We start from the raw sequence: 13,498 nt of genomic DNA on the forward strand, positions 1-13,498 counted from the left end.
TGATCTCACTCGCATGTGGAATCTAAAAAACCGAAAACCAAACTCATAGATACAGAGGACAAATCGGCGGAGGCCAGTGGAAGGGGGTGGAGGTGGTGAGCCAAATGGGTGAAGGGGGTCAAGAGGTGCAAACTCACAGTTATAAAATAAGTCCGGGGATGTAACGTGCAGCATGGGGACGAGAGTTAACAACACTCTACTGGAACCATCAAGTGCTTACTTCATGCTTTCTGCAGGGAGTGTGGATGTACATCTAACTTACCTAAAATGGTGTAAGACTTTTTAAAAATTTTATCCCTGGTTCTCATGGTAGTGTTAGGGGATGAAGTTTTCTGTAAGCCCCAATACCCAGTTGTAATATTGAATTCACGAGCCCAGGCCAATAACCTATCTCTGCCCAGAGAGTGAAAGGCCTAAGAAGATTAAAGATTACACTTTGGCAAAATTCTTTGTTACATGATATTTCTGAAATTTTGAAATAATCTAGATGTACAAAAAAGTTATAACAATAGAATTCCCATGTAGCCTTCACCCAGCTTCCCGTCATGTTAACATGCCATGGTAAAACTGTCTAAACCAGAAACTAACATTGATACAACAGTGTTAACTAATCTACAAATTTGATCAATTGTCTCTGAGTTGTTTTGTGAACAAGAATTTTCTTCGCCAACAAGAATGCTAATGTCTAAAAGAATGTACCTTCCAAAGTATAAGCCAAGTGTATACAAGAGCCCCATGAAATGAAGAGTACGTCTAAGTATTCATAATTCCGAATACAAGGTTAGTGTTTGCTACATTAAAAGAGGCGAATAATCTTCAAAACAGTTTATGATATACTAATTAGTTTCAGGTTATAGAATTTAGAAATAAGCTTGATTTTATGGACAATTGGTTTATAGAAAAGGCACTGAAATCACACATATTTACTATGTTGCCACAACTGACTCGTCATCTGGGGAAACAATACAGCTGATCAAGGATCAGCTGGAACTGCATTCCGGTGCTCACGGCGGACCTGACTGCGGGGGCCTGAGTGCAAGACGAGTTGCCATCTCCTAGGGAGCCCCAGGAGGGCAGGCAGGGCAGCTGTGCACCCCACGGGCACCCAAGCTCTTGTGACTGCCCATCTTCAAGGTAAGTAAGTTCATGGTGGGAAGTGGCTCAGAGTCCCAGTCATAATTCCCTGTCACATCCACGGTGCTTCTCCTGGCGGACTCACTTCTTGGAGTCACCTTTCCGGGGGCCCTACACAGCAATCTCCCTAATCACCCCTGAGCCATGTGGCCACAGCTAGCTGCCGTGGGGGGCTGGGTGCACTGCCACCTTACAGAAAACCGGACTTGTGTTGCTTAGCATGAAGGAGAACAGTTGTGTGCCAGTGACGGTCTGCACAGCCACTATCTCATTCCTTTCATCAAAATAAACTCCAGATAAAGGAATGCCTGATTACCAAAAAACAAAGGCTTAAAAGTAGTTATGTTTGAGGTGATGAAAATGTTCTGGAATTAGATGGTGGTGATGTTTGTGAATATACTTAATGTTAAAAGAGAAAAACCACAGGCCCAAAATGGTCACTTGTGTCACTTGTGCTAAAGCCCATGATACCTGACCTAACTGCAGTTTCAGCCTTCACCAGAAATGTAATCTTGATCAACCAGTCTGGAATCTTCTAGTCTTCACCAAGGAGGTAGTCTGCCACGTGGGCCCTCTCCACCCCCAGAAGAAGAAGAGGCAATCTGCATGATGAAACCCTTGCTGTTCCCTTCCCCCCAAATGATGTCTTGAACTAAAAATATTCCTTCCTTTTCTTTGGCTAATAGCTCCCTTGCCCCACCCTTCTCCCTGTAAAAACCTTCTGCTTTGTACAACCCCTGGGAGCTCCTTCTAGGTGCTAGATGGGATGCTGCCCTATCATAAGCCACCTAATAAGGCCAAGTAGATCCTCAATTTCCTTGGTTGAATTTTGTGTTTTGAACACTAAGCACCAGTGAACTGTATACTGAGAGTGAATTTTATGGTGCACGGTCAAGCCCCCCAAGATGGTGCACTCTTGCTCTCTGGACATCCCCTGCTGGACCAGTCCCTGCCTCACCTACACCCTACTCACCTGGCTGATCTACCCTCTTCATCACAGAACCTGATCAGTAACTGCCTACATGCTTGTCCCTGGCCCCAGCTACTGACCGTCCTAATCTTCCCATCCACTAGGATAGTGGATCTTCCACTAGGATAGTCTCCCTGGTAACCAGCCAACCTGACGTCCATCCCCCCTAACTATCACCCCTGCCTCGCCCCACAGCCAGAGGTGCCGCTGCAGGACTTTGCTTCAGAGGTAAGATCCTGGGTCCAATAAACCACTGATGTCTCTGTTGCCACCACCAGGCTCTTTCTTTGGTCTCGCGACTGGGCAATTACAGGGCTTGCAGGCCTGTAGGATGCAGCCCAACATGTGATATGTGAGCTACATCTTAATTAAAGGAGTTAGAGACAAAAACGGGTAAATTTTTTTCCCTTGGAGTAGGGACTCTTGGAGTAGGGAAGTCCTAAGTACGATATCAAAAAACTTATGGGAAATTGTCAATTTTGACTACTTCAAAATTTTAGATTTCCATGTAGCAGAAAACAATGTGAACAAGTTAAAAAAACAAATAACTAGGAAAAATATTTACAACACAACAGAAAGACAAATATTTACTGCTGTAATGGAAAGGTTTTATAAAACAATAAGAAATACCAAAAGTGGGCTAAGTATATTTAGTAACTCATAAAAGCAGAAATACAAATAGTTGCTAAAATTCTTCTTAAAGTTTCCCCCACTAGTTATTAAAAGCGTGAGAAAAACAGTATTTGCCCATCAAGTTGCCACTAATGTAAAAGACTGGCAAAATCCAGTGTTAGCTAGACACACACAGGCTGCTGCTGAGAGCATGTTGATGTGGTCTTTCTCTTGGAAGTGTGCATTCCCTTTGATCCACTTTCATTTCTAGGAACTATGTGACATTGTGACTTATAATAAAAAATACACATGTGGTCCCCCTCCATTTCTGGAACAGAGCTCTGAAGCCCCTTGGAATTTCCTAAGTGATAAGAGGATAAGGGTATCTTTTTATATTCGTAACAAGCCCCTTTCAACCACACCTGGGCTTATGTGAATGAGGTGACTTTTTTTTCCTAATTGAAGGAGAGTTCATTTACAATATTGTGTTAGTTTCAGGTGTACAGTGATTCGGTTATACATATATGTATTTATCTATATTCTTTTTTTCTGATTCTTTTCCATTATAGTTTGCTACAAGATATTGAATATACTTCTCTGTGCTGTACAGTAGATCCTTGCTGTTTATTTATTTTATATATGGTAGTGTGTATCTGTTAATCCCATACTCCCAATTTGTCTCCCCACTCTTCCTCTTTGGTACCCATAAGTTTGTTTTCTATGTCTGAATTTGTTTTATAAATAAGTTCATTTGTACCACTTTTTAGATTCCACATATAAGTGATATCATATGATACTTGCCTTTCTCTGTCTGACTTACTGCATTATTTCATTCTTTTTTATGGCTGAGTAACATTCCGTTGTGTACATGTTCTTTATGCATTCATCTGTCAGTGGACATTTAGATTGTTTCCATGTCTTGGCCATTGTAACTAGTGCTGCTATGAACATTGGGGTGCATGTAAATTTTCTAATTAGAGTTTTCTCCAGATACATGCCCAGGAGTGGGATTGCAGGATCATACGGTAACTCTATCTTTAGATTTTTTAAGGAACCTCCACACTGTTTTCCATAGTGGCTGCACCAATTCCCACCACTGTGTAGGAGGGTTCCCTTTTCTCCACACTGAATGAGGTGACTTCTGGAAACTCCCCAAGGATGGCCAGGGGAACCAACCAACTAATTAGGGGTCAGACCCACCCTCCTGACCTCTGGGGAGTGGAAAGGGGCTGGAGGGTGAGCTCATCGCTAGTGGCCAATCATTTAATCCATCACACCTATATAGTGAAGCCTCCATACACACGAAAACCGCTAACTGAAGGGACTCCGAGAGCTTCCGGGTCGGTGAACGCATGGAGGCTCTAGGAGAGTGGGGCACCCCGACAAGGTGGGGAAGCTCAGTGCCCCTTCCCCGAATCTGGCCTGTGCCTCTCTTCCATCCGGCTGTTCCTGACTTGTATCCTTTATGGGAAACAGGTAATCTAGCAAGTCAACTGTTTTCCAGCATTCTGTGACCTGCTCTAGCAAACCACTGAACTGGAGGAGGGGGTCTTGGGACCCTCTGATGTAAAGCGGGTTGTTCAGAAGCACAGGTGACAGCCTGGGCTTGGGATCAGCATCTGAAGTGGGGGGACGGGGCGGGTAGGCAGCCAGTCTTATTGGGACTGAGTCCCTAACATGTGGGTGTGCACTAATTTCATGAAGATAGTGTCAGAATTGAATTGAATTGTAGGACACCCATGTAGTTATCCACAGAGAATTGGAGAAATACTTGGTGTAGAAAAAAACCCCACACATTTGGTGGCTACAAGTGAAACAGGGAGAGTACGAGAAAGAGCAGTTTTTCATTATAAACTTCTAAGGAGACAATAAAACAGTGTGCTAAGATACATGTAGAAAGCTATTTGTTAGTATTTACAGTAGTTAGAAATTGGAAATAATCTAGACACCCATCCCTAAGGAGTTGATTAAAATATGGTCCATGGGGCTTCCCTGGTGGCACAGTGGTGGAGAGTCCGCCTACCGATGCAGGGGACACGGGTTCGTGCCCCGGTCTGGGGAGATCCCACATGCCACGGAGCAGCTAGACCCGTGAGCCATGGCCACTGAGCCTGCGTGTCCGGAGCCTGTGCTCCGCAACGGGAGAGGCCACAACAGTGACAGGCCCGCGTACCGAAAAAATATATATATATATGGTCCATACACATCAAGAGGAATACTATATAGCCATTCAATGGAATGACGTAAACCTACATCTATTGGTAGGAAAGAAAGCTCATGAACAAAGGGGGTTCCACATACATACGGCAATCCTGTGGTGGCATGTGGTTCGTCACAGAGCAACCACATGGAATTACAGTGACAATTTAAACGCTGGAACTTGACTTCGATCAGGCAAATCAGCAGAAACACTGTAACGGTCCAATATCATTGCGCAACCCCCCACCTTTTCTGGCTGAGCTGCGAGGCTTGTGGGACCTCAGATCCCCGACCAGGGATTGAACCCACCAGGCCTCGGCAGGGAAAGCACTGTGTCCTAACCACTGGACCGCCAGGGAATTCCTCACTGCCTTTTGTAGACAGACTTGGCTTCTATTTCAAAGACAAAGCCTCATAAGGAAACTAATTAATTTAATGTTTGATACATCTAGACTTTCAAGCTTATCCAAATAAACATGAGGATGTGGAGACTCAAAAATGCTTTCTTGTTTGTTACAAGTTTTTAACATAGCCTGTATGATTCCAAAATCCTCATCATAATTTAAGAAATGATGATTTTAGGCAACTCCAGTAGATGAAAAATTTCCACAAGGATAAGTGAAGACTCATTTAGAAAAGCCCCATATGGACCAGATAAATGCTGAATGGCCTTTACGGAGCTGGTCTCAGTTGTTCCTATACAGCCCCCACTAGCAAAAATTTTTAAATCTTATTTTACTCCTTTATAGGATCTGCTACAACTAATTGTGACATTATCTTAAAAGTGTCAAGCAACTATAAGAGAACATTTAAATAAATTATTTAAAATAACAGCTAATACTTATCAAGTACCTAACATTCCAGGCCCTGTGTCAGTGGCTGTGGCATGTCGGCCACAGCCTGGTGCACATGTAACACATACATAGACACACAAACACAGATACATATGCACAGATACACATGCACTGATATACATGCACAGATAAACAGGCACAGATACACATACACAGATACACATGCACTGATACACATACACACACAGATACACATGCACAGATACACATGCATTGATACACGTGCACCGATACACATACACAGATACACATGCACTGATATACATGCACAGATAAACAGGCACAGATACACATACACAGATACACACGCACTGATACACAGATACACATGCACTGATACACATGCACAGATACACATACACTGATACACATGCACTGATACACATACACAGATACACAGATACACATACACTGATGCACAGATACACATACACTGATACACAGATACACATACACAGATACACATACATAGATACAGAAGCCACCTGCCGTTTTCCACTACATGGTACACAGGTACACCCTTTCAGATTGGTAGATAACTATGGCTACTGTTTCCTCGCGCTTTTTCACAACCGCAGGTCCTGCCCCTTTTACCTGTTGAGGAAAGGAATGCAGAAATCATGAGGAAACCGAAGCTCTGGTCGGCCCACACTGGGGCTCAAGGCCGCCAGTTCCAGGCTTGTGCTCGCTGAGCACCAGTGGCTCACAGCGGCTCTGCCTAAACCCCTCCCAAATGCAGAGCTCGCTGGACTGCGGGAAACCTGCAGGGCTGCGACCTGTGACACGTGGAGCAGAGCCATCATCTTTAAAAAACTGTTCCCGAACCGTTTTCTTCCTTCCAAGGCAATCAAGCCGCATTCTTAAAGCCCAAGTGTCTCACACGCGCTCTCTACCTGGTTCAGTGTCCTCACCAAGCACCACGAAGAGAGGTAACAATTTTAAACAAGTCCCTTTGTTCGGTCTCAGAGGCTCTGATCTTAGACAGGGCTCTGTCGACTAGTCTCAGGGCCTCCTGTGTGAAAACAGGTGCCTTCCTTCCATCGGCTGTAAGTAGTAAGTAAAGTCTATCTGAGAAGCAATGTTTATAAAGTGGTTAAGCGTGAGGACTCAGGAGCCAGCTGGCACGGGATTCGAATCCTTTGTCCTGTGGGTCCCCGGGCAGGTTACTTAACCTCTCTGTGCTTTAGCTTCCTCATCTGCAAAGTGGGAATATTAACAGTACCCACTTCACAGGACTGTCAGGAGGATTAAATAAGTTACATGTTTAAATAAACATGCATATACACACACATATAAAATGCTTAGAACAATACCTGGCACAGGAAAGCACTATTTAAGTGGCTACTGCTATTATTATTATTGCTGTTATTACCAATTTAAAGCAGTTAAGTCCCTTTTGCAAGCTATATACATAAAATTGGTCTCATTTTAGAACCACATCTTAGATATCTACTTATGTTATCTGCATTACTAAATGTTTAGCTGCATAACTGAGAAAGAATCAAGTCTGCTTGAGTTTCTAAGGCCTAGAAATATGGACCCTGGGACTATGCCACACTTCTGCAACTCCCCACCAGCACTAAGACAAGCAGAAAGACAGACAATGTTCAAACACTTGACTCAATATCCTGGCGTTGGAAAATTCTGAACCACCTGACTGGAGTCACTAAGAAATCAAAACCCCCAAACCAGGAAGAGGTGAGACTCAGTGATACCGACCTGCGTTCACAGACAGCTCTTCAACTCCCTAGTTGTGTGACCTCAGCAAACCTCACCCTTCGTGAGTTTGGGCCCCTTCTCTGTAGAATGGAGGCGTGTATTTCCCCATTTCCCAGGTCTCCGGGCTGCTGACAGCAAGAACACCACACCGCCTCCTCCCTCCCCCCACGCCCCCTTCGCCTCCTTGACCTCGAGGTCTGATGAGATGCCACAGTGAGGACTAAAAAGAGAAAAGAAGTGAATCACTGCTGAGACTGAAGTCGAGAGAGGATGAGAGAGAGTGGAGGTGATGAGAAACTCTCTGAACAGGCACAGGCCGGGGAGGGACAGGCGCTAGCATCAGCAATAATACCTCTGTCACCCCATCCTCAAGCCCACTGTTACGCCAACAGAGAAAAACTGTAGAAGATTTCCAGAGGGCTGTGAAGGGAAGGCTCCAGAAGGGTCCCAAATCCTCGCTCCTCAGTGTCACTGTTTGTAAGCAGTACATTCTTTCAATAATAGCTTTTCAAAGGGAAAGACATTACATCCTTCACATAGTATTCTTAGAAACTGAAAAAACTTTCTTCCTCAGATTCCCAGCCCACATTTGAATCTCAGCGTCCTCACACTGAGACACTGAAGATCCCTGTTTCTCTCTGGTCCTCAGAAGACATGCACAGCAGCTGCTGCTGCCCTGCTTTCTGTAATCCATGCTTGTGAGAACCTGACTTCTTCACACCTTTAGAAGAGCACAGCACCAAAGTCATATCCAGGATGACTGGGTTTTGTGTGAATTTCTTGTTTGATTACATTTGAACTTGAAAAAATGTTTCCTAATTGAATTGCAAAGAATTGGAAGTTAAATAACTTATCTTGAAAACTAGCTCCCAGCACTACTCCTTTAAGACATACGGATCAATCACTTAGTTTTGAAATTTTATAATCCACTTTTTAGAGTCTGAGCGATTTCTACTGATTTTTATTACATTCTTTTCAGTGGAACAAGTAATTTGCATACGCAATCCTTTTGTTTCAGTGGTATTTGCAATAATGAATTTTACCTGAACAATATTCAAAAGCCAAAAAAATGCTTTGTATTCTTTCAGCCAGGAAATGACTTGGTGGTTTGTGTCAAGTATTTTTTTTTAAATACCAACAAAAGAGAATAGAAAAAGCCAGCATGCATCACACACAGTAAAAGTAGGTACTGTTTTGTTAAATTTTGTTTGTGTATAGAAGTATGTATGTGTGTGTGAGTTACAATGTAGACTGGATTTCTTACTCTGGTCAGAAGTCTGAAAGCCACTGCCGTAGAGGCTTCTGTTTGTCAGTGAATGAACCACATGCTAAAGGCCTTTGCCTTCCAAGCACTCTGGATTAAGCTGCTCACACCACAATCAGGTATATGGCTCAGTCCTTCAATGGAAGAAATTAGAGAAATCAAACCTAAATAAGTCAAAGAAATAACATACATGATTTCAATTATTGATGCTACATTTTAGGTTGCAAGAAACTGATCAAAAACTCCCCAACAAAAAGGAGAGAAAATATCCACTCCTCCCTCAATTCAACGTTCCATAAGAATAGTTATTGCCCTTTATAAACTGAAATGAAAATAACCTACATACACCCTTAAGTTTTAGCCATGATGGTATTTAAGATTAAAAATAAAAAACACATTTGAGTACTTGTAAACCAAAATATGAAATCACTTTTTGTAAAACTTTAATTTCTGAGACATTTAAAAAGTCACACTAAAAGTATCTCACAGAAACAAGACTGATAACCTGTAAACAAAACACTCTGTAAACAAAAATAATTTGCCAGTGCATCCAAACATTATTTTTAAAGTAACATCATACCAATTTTTTAAAAGTTTAAAAAGTCAGTACTGCATGTATCCTCATACTCAAAAAAAAATTATTTTAAGAACTCTGCCTTTATATACTAAATACTGCTAACAACATAGAAAGCCACCTAGGGCTTTCACGCGATGTAAGCCTGTGTTGCTGGCAAATAAGGCGGTTACAGAGGCCACAGGGAGGCCGACTGCTCCAGGAAACCAGGCAGAAGCCGGTGCCCCGAAGGTCAGGTATATATGCACCTTTGACGCACCCGAGACTGAGAACCACCAGGAAGCTTTCATTCTCATCCACTGTCAACCCCTCAGCGTGGCACTGAAGGTGCCACCTGTGTGTGTGTGTGTGTGTGTAATTTTCACATAAAGTCTCATATTTACAGCAGGTCTATTTTTACACAGAATGTATATAAAGCTAAACAAATTTTAAATCTAAGAAATATCTTGGAAAATCAGTAAAAATCATTACAAACATTATAATCTGTAAAATTTATAACTTCAAAATAATTTATTTACATACTGTAGAACCAATGAATGATAAGAATTGGCTCAGTCTCCTCAAGAAACTCTGTGATTGCAGTGCCTAATGCCCTTTTAAAATAGATCCTAGTGGTGAGAGAAAATAAAAGGAGCATTTGATTTAATGCAGTCAGTGATGTACCCCACCCACTTAGAAGGAAGGCAGTTTCAGGCCCGTCCGACCGCCGGCACCGGGACCTCGGACCTGAGGCCTCGTGCTCGCCCTCCACTGCACGCACAACTGCGGTAACAGGAAGCTCACGGGTGCCTGTCTGTCCTTACCGGTCCTCCAGTGCTCGGCCTCAGTGCGCCGCAGCCACTTCTGCCACAGGTGCACATGCCGGCCTCCAGCGTGCATGCAGGAGAAGCGCCTGCATTTAGAGTAAGTGTCTCACTCAAGAGGAAGACTGCGCTTGTGACCAGGAATGCACCAGGTGTTGCTAGAGCCTCAGGTGGTTGTCATTACGTGCAGACCGAGGATGTGACAACCTATATTCGCTTCCACAGAAGGCATCTGGCACCCAAGGTTCAAAACCGTCCCTCTGCTCCACACAGCAGTGAAGAAGCATCCACTAAGAGCTTCAGGAATTTATAATACATTTCACTCCTTACTAGTCCAAACCTGGCTTAAGTCCTCTGATGGAAAGAAACTTTCAAATGAACAAAGAGTTGATATAGACATTGAAAAGTTTAATATTTTACTCAAAAATTTTCAGACATCTTACAAATACCCAGAAGCTCTTCCTCTGGATGTCTGCCCTGAAACTAGTGTAAGTTGAAAGTGATATTCTTTTATTTAAAGGAATTCTTTTCTCTTCTCCCCTTGACCTGGTCTGCTCAAAGCAAGCAAGTTTCAGTAAAAATCAAAACTTGCAATTAACACGTAAATAGGTATAATTACCAGTAAAATTAGAAAGCAGCCAATTTTTATTCATTTTCTCAGTATGTGGATCTTATGCTGAGAAATCCACCCATACTAGACTGGTGGTATTTACCGAGTGTTGTTTAGAATCACAAAATGTTCTTTTATTTTAAAACTAAGCTGCATTTTAACAGGAAGAGAAGCTCAGAAGGAAATGCAGAGGTATAAATAAAGGAGAAGTATACACAATGGAGCTTTGGGTTACTTTCTCTTATTATATTGGATCTAAGTGGAAATTTTTGATGTCAAAATATATATAGCCTGTTTTTCATAAATTTCTCCCAAAAAAAACCCTTTAAATTCAACAATTTGAGAAAACTGTTCTTTTACGTTTGTCTGAACACAACCTGTTGCCAAACACACAGCGCATATGAACATATGTGTTTATAGAGGCTGCATGATATGAACTGTGTGCAAGTGGACCCATCTGCTATTTTTGCATGCACAATTTCTGGTACTCGATCCTAGTGGATGGTAACACGGAGTATAATGTTATAGCTTTTATTCAGTGGACTTAAGTCAAGAACCCATCCCAAGAATTATTTACAATTTAATAACTGAATGATCATCAGACCATGATACACGGCAAAACTTTTCTTACATCATGAATGCTGATGCTGTGTGTTTTGGGTGTTAAATGGTAACATTCGTAAGTCTGATGTTTAAATTGGCATGTACAGAAGTGATCAAAGCCTGAAGACTGTGGCGACAGAAGGGGTGTCTACCACAGAGCATTTATAGTTCATAATGGACACAGGGAATTAAGGGATTTCTGAAAAAAATGTTTAAAAAAAACTGAGTGTACATATAGCCTATAAGGCAAAATCTAAGTTACAAGTGTATTCAACACCGGCAACTATGTTATGAGAGGTAATATTGAATTATATACACATAAACTGTCAGAGAAGTATGATTACATAATACTTCCTACCATAGCTTATTCCACTGGACAGTAGGAGGTATTCCTGTGGCATCCTACCAAGGCTCAAGTTTTAAAAGAATTTTGTATTTTTCCCTTGACTCAAAGTCCAATCAATATCATTCTGTAACATAAATCAGAACTATGCTTTTGTTTTTTCTTTAAGGAAGTGAAAAATATAATTTGCAACCATTTACAGTTCCAATGTACCCACTGCAATATCATCTACAAACTTTCATTTTTTGCAGAAATTTCACATCTAAGTACCAAGGATGCCCTTTCATGTAGGGCATGAATGGAATTCGTTTTGAATGAAATATATAACAAGATTTAAGTGAATCCTTAGAAAGCCCCAAAGTTGGCCTTTTCTAACACTCTCATATGGGCGCATAACTGATGCAAGCAAACACGGCCCCAGAAGACGCGCCGCCCTGAGGAGGCTGCACCTGGCTGGGAACTACAAGGGCCGCCCCAAAGGTAAATAAAAAGAAGACCTGCAACGGCCGAGCTCTTAGATTATGAAAACAACACTGACGGGCCCGGGCCGTAAACGTGGACCAGTCAGCAGGAAACACCCCTGACCGACGGGAACGTCACAGGTTTGGGGCGCTCAGCCTCTTGATTGCAGGGCGCTGCTGCGGGTCTCACAGTGCTTTCTGATGCCCATTTGCAGAAGGCTTTGTGGTTTCTGGATCCCTTGAAGTATCTGATAAGTGAAGTTTATGAAGCCCTGCAGGAAAATGAAGAAGATGTAAGAACTAATGCATTGTTGAGAGGTCGGGCAGAGTGTGCCGTGCTCCTGAGGGAACTGTGCCTCTCTGGCTACACTCCCTGTAGGATGAAAGGGCCCTTCTCCCCACCGGCAGCGCCTGGGCCTGAGCTGAAGACAGCTGCCCAGGAGGCAGTCAGGCCTCCCCTAGTTCAGGGCAGCCTGGGAGTCCTTCCTTCATCCAACATCCCACGGGGCCGGCTGAGGCTTCCGGTGAGATGCAGCGGCCACTGCCCTCCACACAGCTCCTGCCCCTGCCCCGCCCTCCACCTTGGTCCCAAGAGCAACTTCTAATAAACCTCCTCCTGCAAGCTTATCCCCACACCCTAGTGCCCTTCCCAGGGAACAACCTGAAACGAGGATGACCCCATTTTTGTTTTAAAAGACACCCATACATACACACTCACAGGAAGATGCAGGGAAAGACACACCAAAACATAAAGCATGCAAGTAAAAAGAAAAGCAACAGAAGACACTACCAAGAAGAAAGAAATGGCAACAGAACAAACTGACCATAAAGAAGATTTCACTACTCAAAGATATTTCACAGAGTAAAAGATTACTACCTTTTAAGTTACATTACTTTCCCTCTGTATCACATAGCAATTATTTACATAGCATACCTGACACATAGGACAATACTGTGCCCTCACAGGCAGAAAAATGAGAAGAAATTTTAAGAGTTTAAGTGGCATTAAAGCTCTGAGCACTTTAACAAAATGAAGCATAAAGACAGTCAAGAGCACATAAGCAACACATCCATGGAAAAGATTTTGAGGAAACAATTTTTATGAGGCTCAGATATTTGTAAAAATATACCTGGATAAGATGATTTTTCCCCTAAAATTTCAGATGGTTGTCTGCCTGACTGGTAAGCAATTTTATACCCCTCGTAAGCCAACATAGCACTCCAAATTTTTAAATTTCTATCACTGCATATCTTAATGAAAGAAAAGGTAAAACTGAGCCTGTCTATGATGCATGACTGGGAAAGGAAAAATAAATCAATCCAACACACACAAAAAAACAGTTCTTGTTTTT

The 13,498-nt window shown here is 42.5% G+C and overlaps 1 protein-coding gene across 12 annotated transcripts in view; it reads right to left on the minus strand.

Annotated features, from left to right (window-relative positions):
- Positions 1-13,498, minus strand: part of LMBR1 (limb development membrane protein 1) — a 154,226-nt gene that overhangs the window by 2,847 nt on the left and 137,881 nt on the right. For 9 of the 12 annotated variants that reach the window (XM_073810135.1, XM_073810136.1, XM_019930257.3 and 6 more), the window contains one exon: positions 8,753-12,418. The exons of 1 other annotated variant lie outside the window; for it this stretch is intronic. In XM_073810135.1, coding sequence (XP_073666236.1) covers positions 12,333-12,418 — 86 coding nt within the window. In that variant the 3' untranslated portion in view covers positions 8,753-12,332. The remainder of the gene's footprint in view (positions 1-8,752; positions 12,419-13,498) is intronic. 2 more of the 12 variants (XM_073810133.1, XM_073810132.1) reach the window with 2 other exon arrangements.

Source organism: Tursiops truncatus, chromosome 9, assembly GCF_011762595.2.
Source record: "Tursiops truncatus isolate mTurTru1 chromosome 9, mTurTru1.mat.Y, whole genome shotgun sequence".
NCBI lineage: Eukaryota > Metazoa > Chordata > Mammalia > Artiodactyla > Delphinidae > Tursiops > Tursiops truncatus.